The sequence below is a fragment of the Podarcis liolepis genome (assembly GCF_965112155.1).
Source record: "Podarcis liolepis genome assembly, chromosome: 16".
Taxonomy (NCBI): Eukaryota; Metazoa; Chordata; class Lepidosauria; order Squamata; family Lacertidae; genus Podarcis; species Podarcis liolepis.
In genome coordinates this window covers 44,240,211-44,255,314 of record NC_139567.1, presented here as the reverse complement: position 1 = coordinate 44,255,314, position 15,104 = coordinate 44,240,211, and the positions used below count along the sequence as shown (strand labels likewise).

Here is a 15,104-nt window from a genome sequence, read left to right as displayed (position 1 = left end):
TCATGAACATGCTGCAAACTGAAGGTGCCTGAATGCGCCCTCGCCATCATTATGCTCAGGAAGGTTGCTGGGATCCCTGTGTGCGCTCTGTCAAGAGCAAACCCTCCAGCTGGCTTGAGTGGCTCCTTAAGAAGTCGCCTGTCCCTGGCTGGCCTTGCCCCCCTCTCCCCCCAGCTTGTGGGATGAGAATGCGGCATGTCAGAGAGAGAAGGACCATCTGCCCTCTGGGGTGGGGCTTGGACCCACATCTGTGGGTTGTTTGCTGGGAGTGGCAGCTGAAGGGGGCATGGGAAATTCCTGGGTGGGGTGGGGGTGAGGCTGAAGTCCTCTGGAACAAGACCACTTGAGACACTTTTATATTTGGCAAGGGAGATTCTTCTGCTGAGAGAGAAAGAAGGTTCTTGAGGGGAAAGGCTGCTAAGAATAGAAATCATTCACATACAGGACATAAAACATTCCAAATCCCAGCCTTTTCCCGGCCTGCAACTCAGCGCAGCCCTGGGAATTTGGTCCCACTTACTGCCTTGGAGTTTGAATTGTAGGGATTCAGGGCTTGGGACCTGTGAGGCTGGTGGGTTCCTGTGCTCTTCCTTGGACAAAGGAGGTTTCCAGCTTCCCCCACCCAGGCCCTTCTCCCTGCATGTGGGGATGGCAGGAAGAACCAGCAGCTGTGTCTTGTTCCAGGCACTCAGGGCTCTGGGAGCACGAAAGCCTCCCTCCTGACATTTTGTCCCTGGGTGCTTCCTGCTCTCCTCTCCTTGCCAGCGTTGTTGCAGAGGGCCCTGCGCTCTTTCTTTCTTTCCTTCTTCCCTCCCTTGCTCCTCTCCCCCACTTGGGTCCCGTGCAAGAGAGGAATTTCAGCAAGATTCTCCACACGCTGGCATTGCCACTCCTCCCCACTGCGGAAAGTAGGACTGAAGTCAGCTCTCTCCCTCTTTCCCACCCTCGCCAGATCTCGACACAAACTGCATTCCATTCATTCCATGGGCTTGACTTGTGCGGAGGGGGGGCTTGCCATGACAGGCTGGAAGCAGAGCTGCCATCTCAGTCTGCAGCCGAGGCAGGGCACCCCCGCCTTGCCCCATAACACTTCCTGGAGAAGGCGCTGCAGGATTGCCCCACTCCCCAGCGCCTCTGTAAGGACATTGTCAAAGGTGCAGGGGGCTGTTGCAATTGTGGGTCCAGCCTCTGGGATCAGAAGTGTCTGTAGCTCCCTGAGCCTTTCATGTGTGTATATATCGTGGGTGCAAAGCAGATCTGTAGTGTCTGGGTGCAGTATTAGAAACTCAGGTAGATAAGCTTATCGCCAAATGGCACCTTGAATCTAGGTTATGGTCAGTGTGAGAAACTGGGATAGGAGAGTAAGGAGCCAAATGATTTCTGAGACCTGGGTTGTGGGTGTTAAAACAGAATGTCTAGTCACCACTGGGGGGGTCAGCAACACTGTTAATGCATGTTTAATTTGGTGTTCACGATATAAGTATTGGTACCATACTTGAGTTTTCAAAACACTCTACTCTATTGTTAAACTCCTTAACGTATTGTCTATTCTTAACGTATGCTTCAAGGCTTCAAAGCAACTACCGTATTTTTTGCTTTATAAGACTCACTTTTTCCCTCCTAAAAAGTAAGGGGAAATGTGTGTGCGTCTTATGGAGTGAATGCAGGCTGTGCAGCTATCCCAGAAGCCAGAACAGCAAGAGGGATTGCTGATTTCACTGCGTAGCGATTCCTCTTGCTGTTCTGGCTTCTGAGATTCAGAATATTTTTTTTCTTGTTTTCCTCCTCCAAAAACTAGGTGCGTCTTGTGGTCTGGTGCTTCTTATAGAGCGAAAACTACGGTACATTTCAGGAATCCTGGAGTGTCATCCAGGCGCAAAAATGGCACCCAGACTTTTTGAGGTGCTCGCAAACGGAGAATCTTTTGGCGCAAAATGCGCCTGGCGCTCTGCTAATTTCAAACCCTGGTTACAGTCACCACAATGCACTGTCCAGTTGCCTTTTCCCCCAACGAAGTTTATTATAGCAACAAGACTTCGCCACAGATTGGCAGGCTGGCATGCAGCAACGTCTTTTGATGCGTGAGCATGCAGGAGCAGAAAACTGCTGCACACCAGCCAGATGGTGGCAATGTCAGCCATGAAACCTGGCAACAGGGCATCTTCACTTGTTTGCAATTGGACCTGTGCCAGGCACGAAATGCGCCTTGCGCCTGGGGAATTTTGAACACTGCCTGAGTGGTCCTCCGGATAACGCTGGACTCTGTTAGAAACTCAGATATATACACCAGGCGCCAAATGGCTCTTTAAACCAGGGTTACACTCGCCAAAACTAAACGCCTAGTTGCCATTTGGGCACCAGACGCCTTGAAAGTCATATTTTTCAATATGACTTTTTGGTTCCTGAAATTCATTCTGATTGTGCAGGTAAAATATCACAGATAGAATCTTAACAGGTTGCGTTGCTAGTGTGTGAAAACAGTCCAGATCCGAGGATCCCCAGGCAGGCACCTCCAGATGGAGAAGACGTCAGGTGTCATCCTGGCGCCCAGGCACCTTCACTTCATTGCAAGTGGCCAGTAGCCAGGGGCAAAATGCGCCCAGCGCCTGACAAGTTTTGAATGCTGGTCGGACTACAGTTCCCATAATCTTTGGCCGTGATGTGAGTTGGAGTCCAGCAACATCTGACAGCATGCCGATTTCCCATCCCTGATTTAGCAGGGGACGTGTGATGGTTGACTGAGATCATTTTGGTTTCTGCATTTTGTGTAATGTGAGATGGGGGGACACACAAGCAGAATCGGAAGGGGACCTGGTTTTATTTGGCCAGACAGAGCTGGCAGCAAGGCAGCCGAACAGCTCAGCCTGGTTCTTCATCTGGGACTTAAAGTCAAGCAGACGCACAATCTGAAAGGAGTGATGATGGAAAGAGGCTGGCGTGGTGGAGCAGAACGGCAGCCACACCCCAGCCGCTGAGGGCAGGAAGCTGCCTCGGTCAGACCTTTGGTCCCTCTGGCTGGCCGGCTGGTGGCTCTCCAGGTTGCTGGCCGCCCTGCCTGGGACGCCCCTGGGCCTGGACCTTTTGCACGGCAAGCAGACACTTCCCGCCGAGCCACGTTGAGTAAGAAAAGCCCCTGCTTGTTCCGAGGAGGTTTCAGCATTTCAGAGTTCACGAGGCGGCAGGGCGAACCTCGCCTTGTCTGGGTAGGGCACTGCCTTGGCACTCTGGTCCCCAGAGACGTGTTTGTTCTGCTCCGTGCGCCTTGGCTGGGATCCTGCAATAAAGAATGAGTCACGAGTGTTTAGCCAGCAGCACCAATAAGGGGAGCCTTCCCAGGAAGAGGAATTTGGAGAGCTCTGGCGGCAGGCCTCGCTTCCTGGGCAGGTGCTGAGCAGTCCCAGGTTGTGGAGAGAGAGACAGAGAGAGGGGGGAAACTCCTCCAAACTTGAGGGCCTCAGAGAAGCAGCAGCAAGAGCCAGGAGGGCCTGGGCGAGCCATCCATGTTTGCTTACCAGAAAAGGAAAAGGGGAGGATCTGGGCCGTTTCAAGGTGCGTTTTCCACACCCATCTGCTGGGAGAGGCTGGGGGCGTTCTCCTTGGCTCCCCTGACTGATCCCCATGGGATGAACATTTCTGTAGCTTATTGTTTATTCACTTTATTACCTGCTCTTTAAAAGAGGATTAGACAAACAGCCTTAAAGGAGGATTAGAGGAATACAAGGGGGGAAAGGCTACGGATGGCTGTGCTCTTCCTCCACAGAGGGAGGCAGCAGGGCTTCGCCTGAGTCCTATTGCAGGGGAGGGCTCTTGCACTCAGGGCCTCATTTTGGGCTTCCCATTGGGGCATCCGGCTGGATGGGCCACCGCCCTGGTCCAGCAGGCTCTTGCGTTCTTCTAAGGTCCCAGGGTGGGTTACAAGAATTTAAAACACAAGATTAAAAACAGATTAAAACAAATTACAATCGCAAGAATAGGCCGGGTTCTAAAAATATGCATCTCAAGTGTTCAAGGCCAGGGCGCATCTTCAGCACACTGTGCAATGAAGGTGCCAGATATCTGCACCTCTGCGGAAAGGGAGCAAGGGAAGCTGGCCACCCAGCTCAGTATTACCTGCACTGACTGGTAGCCGTGGCGCCATCACTAGTGCTTCAGCAGGCAGGACTCTCTCTCCCAGCCCTCCCTGGAGATGCCTCTGGGGGCAGAGCCTGGTGCCTTCTGCATGCAGGACAGGTCCCCTCCCCTGGGGCCACGTCCCTCCCTAAGGGGGCTGGCACAGAGAATACCTTTTTCCAGCCCCCCCCCAACATCCAAGGGCAGTGGAGTTACCAAGAAGGCCCCCCTCCCCTGATCTTGCTCCTCCCCAAGAGGGTCAGGAGGTGGCCTCCCAGATGTTTAAGGCCTAAGTCTTTCACTGCTTCAAACGCCATGCAAACCCCTTGAATGGGGCCTGGAAATGACCTGGCCATCAGGCAATTTGAAGGGTGGCTTTTTTGGGCCTCCTGGTCCCACCCAGCCCCCAGTAGAGCCCCTTCTCCCCATGGCTGCTCCTGGGGAAGGAGGTCCTCAGGGGCCACAGGAAGGGGGGTAGGAGCAGCTGCTGCATTTTGCCACCTCCCTGCCTCCCTTAATTCCCAGGGGCCTTGTGTGGGAATCGGCAGCAAATCAATAATTGGCCCTGGTCTGCCAGTGGCCATCCCCCAGCTGCCTCCCAGCTGCCTGCCTGCCTCTGCTCCTCCTTGGAGCAGCAGGATCTGGACCTCGTTGTCGTTCCTTGCAACAAGCAGCCAGAGAAGCAGAGAAGCAGGAGCCTTCCTGGGGCGCCCCTCCCTGGGCGTGAGGCTGGGGGTGGCACGACCATGCCGCCCCCCTCTGCTGCGTTGGGAGAGGCCTGTGTCTGGAGCTGAACAAACAAGCCATTAAGCGCCTCCTGGGGCTGGGCGTCAGGCGTCAACAGGGCAGGCGGCGTGCTCAGCGCCTGGGCTCAGAGCTGGGACGTTGTGCCAACCTGCCAGGAGCCATGAGGGACGCCTGATCAGCGCTCTCTGTTCATTGTCAGGGGCCCCCCAGGACGGGTTTGGGCGAGGGCTTTTCCCCTTCCAATTAATTAGTTCTCACAGACTGGCTCTGAGCAGCAGGAGCAGCAGCAGCTGGGACTGCTCTTTTGTACAGGGTTGCAGGTACTGGGTCCCTGTCAGGGAAAAGGGGGGCCTGTTGTTGGGGGGCAACTGGTCCTCCTCCTCTGCCCCACTGGGGCAGGAGGACTTCCCTGGCCCCAGTGCTCTGTGGGAGAGGCGTCCTCTTTCAGCTTTTGCTGGGAGTGGTGTGTGTGTGTGTGTGTGTGGTGGAGAGGGAGGGCCAGCTCTGCCATTGGGGACCTTTGGCATGTGGAGCAGGTGTGGAAGAGGCCCAAGGGAAAGATGTCAGGAAGCACCCTGGCTTTGCAGGGGGTCAGAGCAAGGTGCTTAGCCCTAGACAAAAGCCTTGCTGAGCGGGAGGAAAAGAGAGCTGCCGCCTCAGTGCCCTTGAATCTGTGCAAAGCGAAGAGGCTGCTGAAAAGTGGCCAGTTCCTCCCTCCTGGACAGATCCTGCCTCTCTCTGTGTGTGTTTGTGTTGCAGCAGCAAAGCTGCTCTGCTGCTCTCCTCAGTTCCCCTCCCAAACTGCCAGGCACCCAGTGCAAATCTGCCCTTATACAGTCATTTCCTATTCTTAGAAGCTTTTCCCTGGGATTCTGCTGGGGGAGTCATCCAGAGGAAATCCTGTTTCCTCCGTTGAAAAATGGAGGGCTGCAAGCGGCACTTCTCTCACTTCCTATCTGGTGTCCCCGAGGGGACCCTGGATGGAGGGGGCAGGCCCTGCCCGTCCTCCCCACCTTACGCCCTTTGCAGCAGCCGCCACAGAGCAGCCAGGTAGCAGGTTTGCTTTTTGACTTTGGGCAGAGGAGCAGAGCCTTCTCTGCCGTGGGGAGGCCCCGTCTGCAGGGCATTCTTGCCCCATTGCTGCGGCTCAGGACCAGGGCCTGGATCAGCCCAACGCCTCAAGTGGGGCAGGGGGGGGGCGCAGGAGGGGACCCCAGAGTCTTTCTGCTCTCCTGAGCCTCTTGAGGGAGGAGGCATTTCCAGCAGCGGAGGATTCCAGCAACCGCAGGCTCTGGACACTGAACTTTCCCCGTGAAAACATATTTTCTCCTTAAAAGGAAAATGAGGGCCTGGCTGCTGGGAGGAGGAGAGGCTTTGGCTGAGCAGAATCCAGCTCTTTCCCCTCAGTGCCACATCTGGCAGGAGAGGGAGAAGCTCCGCAGGCGACTGGGCTGAGCCAGGGGTCTGCGCGGCTGCTGGGGGTGGCGAGGGGCGTCAAGGCACAACAACAAACAACAAAGCAGGGTCCAGTGCAAGGGGCACCGATGTGAAATTTTGTTCTGCATGGGCTCTGGACCCCACCACCCGCCTGTCCCTGGTCTTCCTCACCCTGAGGGCCTTTTGGCACCAGATGCTGTGCACCTCTGTTGTATATGGAAGCGGGGCTGACTTTGATCCGGATGTGTGTGCCTACCCACAGGCCTCAGGGAACGGGGCAGCTGAGAGCCAGCAAACCCCTTCGACTGGCCTGTTTGGGGCGCTTCTCCCCCCAAAGCTCCCTGTGGACAGACACTCTGCCTCCACTCACTGCCTGTGCCTGGGAGGGAGGCCCAGGGTGACTGAGGGGCTCCTGCTCACCCTCCCGGGGGCTGCCTGGCTGCTTTTGGCCACATGGGAGGCTGTCCCGCCCCACCTAAGGGTGCCACCCCTCCCTTCCCTTGTGGCCTCCATTTCTCAAGCAGCTGTGCGGTTAGGATACAAAGGGCTTATCCTGGCAAAGCAGTGGGGGGAGGGACAACCAGTTGACCGATTGATCTCTCAGGTGTGAGCGTGGCAATCCTGAGTCGGGACAGACAGACAGACAGACAGACGAGGATCCCAAGGCCCTTCTGCCCCTTCTGAATCCTGCCCTTTGTGGCCTGCAACATGAGATGCTTGGCTGGTGGCGCAGCTGGCAGAGCCTCGCCCCCTCGCCCAGCCCAGGGAGAGACTCCACCTGGCCCCTTCCAGGCCTGCTGGGAAACAGGTGCTTATCAACTGTGAGTGGAGCAAGTCTGGCCAGGAAGGCCGGGATCCGACCACGGCCAAGGGGAGCCATGCAGCTGTCCGTCACCGTCCCCCCCCCCAGGCAAAGAAGAGACTGCTGAAGAAGACCCCCTCAGTTGCCTTTGCTGCCCTTGCCCCCCCCACTGTTTCCCAGAGGCTTGGCCATGTGGAGATCCAGAGGAGGTTGGGCAGTGTGATGGCGCAGCAGGAGAGCCAGCACAGCCCCCCACCTGGAAGCCCCCCCCCATGCAAATTCCTGTTGGCAGGGTGGGCCCCAGGTCTCCCCCAGCCCCTCGTGCTTTGTGAGTGTGTGATGCTCACAGGGTGTTGTTGCCGAGAGGGCCAAGGTGTGGGGAAGTGTGTGGAGGACATTGTGGACTTTGGGGAAAGAAGGCGGCAAAGGCTCAGTCGTTGCCTTTCGGTGGGTTTCCTCACAGAAGTCTTCGAAATGCGCCAGGCACCTTTTGCTCCTGCTGCGGGTCAGTTTGCGAATATGTGGAGACTTCTGGGTGCCCAGAAATTCCTCCATGGGTCTCCTGGGGGTTGATCTTGGCCTCCAGCTGATGCCCCTCCCTGTGGCCCATAATTCAAGGTGCCATTAGCCCCTAGCTTATATATTTGCGTTTCTCACACTGCCCCATGGCTGTGGCCCAATGGCCGCCTGCTCCTCCCTCCTGGGCTACCTTGGCTGGCCATTCCCCCATTGCCGCCCTCCTCTGGGAGCCAAGCTGGGCCCGCCATCCTCCCTCCCTGCCTCCCTCCCCCCTCCTTGTGGCTTTTTACGAGGAGTGCTGGGCTCGGGCCCAACTTTCCCAGCCACTTGGATTCCTTTTCTCTCCCTCTTGCCTGCTGAGAGGGAACTATTCATCCAAGGCAGCCGGCAGAGGCTTTTGCTGCAGCTTGTGATTTAGGGTGTGCCCACTCGCCTGCCCGCCTGCCTCTGCTGCCCATTGCTCACCGTGGAGCCAGGAGGGGGGCTCCTGCGGCGGCGGCTACTGCTGCTGGCGATGAGGGGAGGCCTTCTGGAGGGCCCAGGGCGATGCTGCCGGGAGGAGAGAGGCGGCAGAGAGTAGAGGCAACCTCCTTTGGATCCCTGCTTTGAGAAGCGAGGCCCGTGACTCTGGCCAGGGGCAGCCATGAAGTTCAGGGCTGTGGTAAGGCTCTTCTGCGGTGGGGAGAGGGCGAGGAGGGGCAGGAATTTCCTCCATGGGTCTCCTGGGGGTTGATCCTGGCCTCCGGCTGATGCCCCTCCCTGTGGCCCTGTCCTGCAGGGGCAGACCTGGACTTGGGAGGAGGTGGGGGGGGGGTGTCAATGTGACCACAAAGCTCAGGAGGTTTTCTCTGTGGGGCTCCTGGATCTGGTGTGGGGAGGGAGCCTATTTCTTGGCTGGATCAGGACATGGGGAGGGGAGCCCACAAGCCGTGAGGCTCTGGAGTCGTCCCCCCCCCCAGTCCTGCAGGGACCCAGGAAAGCTAGGCCTGGTGTGCCTCAAGGGCCCCTCCTGGGTGGACTGGCGTGGAGGGGGAGCCTACATCACCCTCAGGTGACCCCCCTCTCTATCCTGGGCCATGGACTCTGCCTCAGGCAATGTTCCTCCTCCAGCTTCCCTTATCATAGGAGCCTTGTCAGGGCCGGCCGGCCCCTGAGTCTCCCCAGACACAGCCTACCTCCAAGGAAGCTAGCCCTGCCCTTGCAAACAGGCCTGAGCCATTTGCTCAGCTGCAGCCCCTGGGACAGTTCTGGGTTGCCCTGTCTCCTTGCTCTGTGTGTGTTGCAAGGGGGGGGGTATTGTGAATCCATTAAACAGTCAGAAAAGCCTTCTGAAGGGTGTTGAAGGAGGACCCTCTGGGGGCACTGGGGTGCCTTTGGGGGGCTGAGCCAGGCAGGGGAGCAGCTGAGCGACACCCACAGCGCCCCTCCTAAGTCCCAGCCCCAGGGGCAGGGCAGCAAGACAAGGGAAGTTGGAAGCAGAAGCGCTCGCCAGTCAATGGGGAAGCTGGCCTGGAGAAACCTTGCTGTTGCCTTTCCTCTTGTTGCTCTCGGCCTGGGCTTGCGCACCAGGAGGAAGTCGACTCGTGAGACATGCTCAGTCTTGCAGTCGGAAGGGGAGCTTTGCCTAGTGGGCGGCCAGAGCAACAAGCAGGGAGGGAGGGAGGGAGCAGGGTGGCCCAGGCACCTTGGAAGGGCTCCCTGGCTGCCCACCTGTCCTCTAGACCCCTGGCCTGGATGCTAGGCTGCCCCAGCCAGGCGAGAGTGATGTGGGGCCTCTTTGCCAGCCAGGGCGGGGACCCCCTGGGGCAATGGTGCCATTGCCACGCCCCGTGAAACTCCTGGCAGCTGAGGAGGGGGTGCCTGCATCTGTCTGGGCGAGGGAGGGGCCCTGTAGAGATTTCCAAAGGCCAGCGAATGGTTTGACTGGAGCAGTGGAGCTGGCCAGCTTATCCTCTGAAGGGGGTTAGGGTCTTCTGGGAGAGGCTCAGCCTCCTCCATCTCTGTTGTCAATTCTGCCTCTGGAGGAAATTGCCTCTGGGGCTGGTGGAAAGCAGGACCCCTTTCTATGGGGTGTGGAAGGGGGTCGCTGTTGGGGAGCAGGCAAGCAGCTCCCCTCTGCCCGGCATCACTGCTTGTGGTCCAGCAGAACCAGGGAAGGAAATTCCTGAGGCTGCAGCAGCCTGAACTTCTTCTCTATATGCCCAAGTTCCTTCTACTTTGGAAAGGGAAACCCGGGTTGTGTGTGTCCAAAAGGCCCTCCTTCCTTCCTTCCTTCCTTCCTTCCTTCCCTCCCTCCCTCCCTCCCTCCCCATATCTCTCCACCCCACCCCAGCAAAACAATGTGCCTTTGGGTGCCCTTTGGGCCTCACAGCTCTGCCTCCGATGATGGGAATGTTTATAATTCTTGTTTGAATAAATACTGCAGAATTTACACTTGTTTGCTTCAGAAAGACGCCTAACGGTACTATTTTTAAACGTTACGTTTATTTGCTTTTACCCAACCCAAGATGCAAGAAAGGCATGTAAGATCCTGGCACAAAATGTGTGTGTGTGTGAGAGGGGGGGGGGGGGCAAACAGCGAACACGTCTGCATCATGTTTAACACCAGAATTGCACCAGAATTTGACTGCCTGCATCACCAGGCAGTCAAAAAACCACCCTGCCTGCGTTCCGCTTTCCCCTATCTAGCACTTCCTTCCGGTGGACAGAGGCTCAGGACCCTCAGGACCACGGGCAGGGTCAGTCCCGTCTGCAGACAAGCTGCAGGTGGGCCAGCCATGCCAGCCACGTGTCCTGGAGGAAGGGGAGGCTGCCCACTCCCAGCCAGCCCTGGGGCCTTTGCCTCCACCTCCTCCTCCCAGGGAAGGCAGCCAGCCAGCCAGCCAGGGCGGAGCATTGCTGGCTGGTCCCAGACAGGCCCATCAGCTGATCTGGCTGGCCAAGGGGGCTGCCTGCCAGGGATGAGCCTTCAGGATTTGTGTGGGGGTGAGGGTCCCGTGAGGGTCCCGCTTCTCCCCTTCTCCCCCTCCTTCCACCCTCCCATGGGGTGGGCATCACTGTGGCCTCGTCTCCCTTGGTTTGTGGTGAGTCCCCTCCCACCTCCCACACTGCCCTCTCCTCCAGTGTCCAAAATTACCCAGGGGCGTTTTGCTACTGACTCAGGTCCAGTTGCGATTGTGTGGATATTTCTGGGCGCCAGGTTGGCAGCGAAGTTTAAAAACCTCTGCCTTAATCCATAGTTTCCCCTGTGTGAGTTTCTCCTCCTTGCATGCTGGGATTAGTGAAGTGTTCTAAGATCAAGTACAATCAGGCAGGGCAGTTGAGATCATAGGATCGTAGAATTGTAGCGCTGGGAGGGACCCTGGGGGTCATCTAGTCCAACCCCCTGGCAAGCAGACGTTCCCTTGTGGTGACCGTGACCCAGATTCAAGGTGCCATTTGGCACTCCTCCCCCACAGAGCCACCACTTTGTCCCCCAACTGTACCTGTGGCACCTGGGGAGACCGGGTCGGGTCGGTGTCCTTCACTCAGAGGTCTCTGTGTCCGGCTTGGATGTGACCTCTTTCTTTCCCCTCCTTGGCCAGCCAGTGTTTGGAGGAAGACCTCTGGGCTCCCTTTGCTGCTGGTGCTGAGGGGGCCAGTGGGGTGGGGCTGGCTAGTGCCAGGAGCCCCTGCAGGCATGGGGAGGAGAGAGAGAGATGCTCAGCTGTCTCTGAGGCACCCGCCTTTCTCTCCCCACTCTGCCCCCCAAACTCCAGGTCTTCCCCCCTTGGAAGAGCCCCTCCCAGTAGCCAACCCCCAAAGGCTCCCTGCGGGGCCTGAGCAGGGAGAGGTGAAGAGGGTGGCTTGAGGAGCGCAGGTGCGCCTCCTTTCTCTCTCTCCCCTCCTGGGGATTTGCTAGGGGAGGAAATGTTCCTGTTGGCATGGAAAGTTTCCTCCATTGGGGGGGGGGCCCTCTGCGCAGTGCTGGGGAGAGGCCGGCAGGCTCACTCCGCTCCACTCCCAGCAAGCGAAGGACGTGGGGACGCTGTGTTCCCTCTCGCGCCAGCCATGAACGTCGAGGGCTTGTTGGCCCAGATCCAGCAGAAGAGGTCTCTCATCCCCATGGGCTTCCACCTGGCCAACCACCTGGTGAGCGCCCATGGCGTGCGCAGGGTGTTGCTGGCCGAGGGCAGGACCTGGAGGCCTGGACGGGAAGCCAGTGGAGTGTGTGTGTGTGTTGGGGTTGGGAAAAGCCGCTCTCTTCTGCCTCGCAGCCTTCCGGGGAAGGATCCTGATTTGCATTGCCATTTGTGGCTTCTGAGACCTGGACTCCTTTACTCTAGGAGATGTTAAAACTTTGGTAGTGAACCAGCTGAGGGGCGTTGGCTGGGCTGGAGTGGGGCGTGTGGACTTCTGCCGGTGGGTCCGGGACTTCTGTCCCCTCCTTGTTGTGGACATGCCTCTCCCTGAGCCCTGCCAGCCCTCGCTCTGGCGTCCGTCCTTTGGCCCTTCCTTGACAGCCAGGCCAGGCACAGCGAGGCTTCCCTCCCTGTCCACCTCTGGCCGCCTGGCTCAACCTCCCCTCTTGTTGCTCCTTGCAGCCTGTCGGCAGTGACGGGATCCGGCTCGCAGCCATGGAGAGCGCCCTGACAGCTCGCGACCGCGTGGGAGTCCAGGACTTTGTCCTGCTGGAGAACTTCACCAGTGAAGCGGCTTTCATCGAGAATCTGCGCAAGCGGTTCAAGGAGAACCTCATCTATGTGAGTGGAGCGGGTGGGGCAGCCCCCTTCATTCAGCAGCTACCACTTTCCCTGTGGGGCTCTGCCTGACGGGAGCCGTGGCCCCGCAGAGCTCCTCTGTTCGGGTGCTGGGCGGTCCCACGGCAGGTTCTGGAGCAGAGGGTCCAGGAGGGCAGGCTGGGGTGGGGCCTGAGGTGCAGCTGCTCTCAGCCCTGCAGGCAAACATTGAGGGAGGCAAACCATTCTGCCCCCACCCCCAGTTTCTCATGCCATCCAGTAATAACCCCCTGAGAAACCTCAAAGTTGTTTGAGGGATGCAGGAAACATTTCTTGGAGGAAGATGTCAAGGCAAAGAAGAAGAGCGTCCCTATGAGGGATCGTCAGGTGTCCCAGAGGCTGCTCTCTCCTTCTCCCTGTCCCTCCTGACCTCCCCTCCCTCCCTTGCTCTGCAGACGTACATCGGCTCTGTCCTGGTCTCCGTCAATCCCTACAAGGACCTGGAGATCTACTCCAAGCAGCACATGGAGCGCTACCGGGGCGTCAGCTTCTACGAGGTCTCTCCTCACCTGTGGGTAACGCCAGGGGTCAAGCCAGCCCCCCTCCCCCCTTGCTTGTCCTGGGCCTCTGGAGCCGCAGGCCGCCAGCCACACCCAAAGCATAGGAAAATCTGTGTGTGTGTGTGCACCAGAGGGCAAGGGTGGGATTTTTCCTTCTCCCTCTGCCCAACATTTCCCACGTTGCTAAGAGACCAGGAACCCGGCAGAGTATCTTTGTTTGCATAGCTGGGTGAACACTCCTCATTTAGAGAACGGAGCGCTGATTCTGAGCACAATTTTGGAGGGTTCGTAAGAGAAAAGAGCCCTGCGTGCGCGAAACACCCGGCCACACTGCTTGTACAAAATCTAGGGAGTGCCTTTGCTTTGGGAGATGGGAGGGAGGAAGAGAGGGGAGGAGGGGATATCCCAGGTCACATTCTGCCCCCCTACCCATGTTCCCTGGGATTTGGCCCAGCCGAAATGCTGAGTGGGCGGGGCGCTGTCTTTTAGAGGGACAGGCTGACTCCCAACTTCCCACTTGTTGGATCTGCAAGGCTCTTGATCACAAGCTTCAGCCTCCTTGAGATGAGGGAAAGCAAAGAAGGGAGGGAGTGGGAAAGAATACTCAATTCGGGATTTATTCTCTCCCAAACCCTATCGCATTTTATTTATTTATTGAAATAGTTTGCTCTCCGTATACCACCCAAAACCATGTTGGGATTTCAGGGCAGCATACAGCGAAAAGGTACAAATTCTCAAATATGACCCAGCAGACAAAATCCTTGAAACGTCGATGAGGATTTGTAGCAGTGGAAAGTGCCTCCCTGAGTGCCAAAATATTTGCCCTGTGGGCCCTGGGCAAGGCTCTTTGGGGGTGTCCTTCCCCAGCTGGGGCGCCACAGCCAAACAGCCCCTCGCGGCTGCATCACGGGAATCAGACGCTGCCACAGCCTTTCCCTGGCCAGATGGGATCCGACCCTGTAGTTGTCGATATCAGTCTCAGTCCCTGTTTTAACCAGCTTTTACACACGTTTTACATTTTGCTTTAATGGCAATGCGTACTGGGTTTACGGTAGACATTTTGGAAATAAAGGAGGAAGGTGCCTGGAGAAAGGGCCTCAGCAGAAGCTCTTTAAGGCACAGGCAGGTGAAGAGAGAAGAAGTAGAAGCAAAACTCTGGCACAGACTCCCCCCTGGCAGGCCTCCTTCCCCCACCCCCTGCAGGCCCCGGGAGTGCCGGATGGTGGCGCTGGCCGGGTGGTGACGACCGTGGCCCTTTGCTTCCCTCCTCCTCCTCAGCTACGCCATTGCAGACAACGCCTACCGCTCTCTGCGCACAGAGAGGAAGGACCAGTGCATCCTCATCTCGGGGGAAAGCGGGGCTGGCAAGACGGAAGCCACCAAGAAGGTGCTGCAGTACTACGCCATCACCTGCCCAGCCAGCGAGCAGGTGGAGACCATCAAGGACCGGCTCCTGCAGTCCAACCCAGTCCTGGAGGTAAGAGCACGAGGCCCAGTTCAGAAGGTGCCAGGGCTGCAGCTGCCCCTTCTCCTCTGTGGCTTTTGGGCCTGGAAGAGGGCTGGACACAGCACAGCTGCTCCTCCCCGGTAGACCTGCCCCATCTTTGTGGCCTGGTTTGCTCTGCTGGGTGCCAACAACCAAGGGAGCCCACATGCCAGCCCCTGGCCCAGGATGCCTGTGCTGAGGCAGGAGAGGCCCTGCAGTGGTCAGCACTTGGGTCCGAGTCGAGGCCAGCGGGGGCCAGGCTAGAAAGTCAAGCAAGGCAAGGCCTGCAGTCTGAGGGGCTGTGCCTGAGCCAGAGTCCTCTCCCCACACCTGGAGATCAGTTGTCCTCTTCTTCCTCTACAGGCGTTTGGAAATGCCAAGACACTTCGCAACGACAACTCCAGCCGCTTTGGGAAATACATGGATGTCCAGTTCGATTATAAGGTGAGCCTCCTGGTCCACCCTGCTCTCCCCGCCTTGCCTGGTCATGTCGGGGGCTGAAACTGGACCCTTCTGCATTGCAATGCGCACACCGGGCCATCTTCTGAGCTGTGGAGGAGTAGGGGGAGCCCCTCTCTCTGTCCTCATGTGGAGCCAGGTTTCCCCCAGCCCCCAAAGCTTTTCATCATGTCCCCTGTGGAAAATACACCTGAGCTTCTCTGAGCCATGTCCTTCTGAGCATCTCTCTTTGGAGAGGAGAGACCGGCCAGTCCCGGAAGGGGTGG

General features: G+C 57.8%; 1 protein-coding gene across 4 annotated transcripts in view; it reads left to right on the top strand.

The window, feature by feature from the left end:
• Positions 1 to 15,104, top strand: part of MYO1C (myosin IC) — a 45,086-nt gene that overhangs the window by 16,229 nt on the left and 13,753 nt on the right. For 2 of the 4 annotated variants that reach the window (XM_083479796.1, XM_083479798.1), the window contains exons 2-5: positions 12,199 to 12,357; positions 12,789 to 12,904; positions 14,172 to 14,370; positions 14,743 to 14,823. In XM_083479796.1, coding sequence (XP_083335922.1) covers positions 12,199 to 12,357; positions 12,789 to 12,904; positions 14,172 to 14,370; positions 14,743 to 14,823 — 555 coding nt within the window. Of the gene's footprint in view, positions 1 to 7,926; positions 8,277 to 11,608; positions 11,747 to 12,198; positions 12,358 to 12,788; positions 12,905 to 14,171; positions 14,371 to 14,742; positions 14,824 to 15,104 lie in introns of those variants that run through there. The other 2 variants (XM_083479797.1, XM_083479795.1) reach the window with 2 other exon arrangements.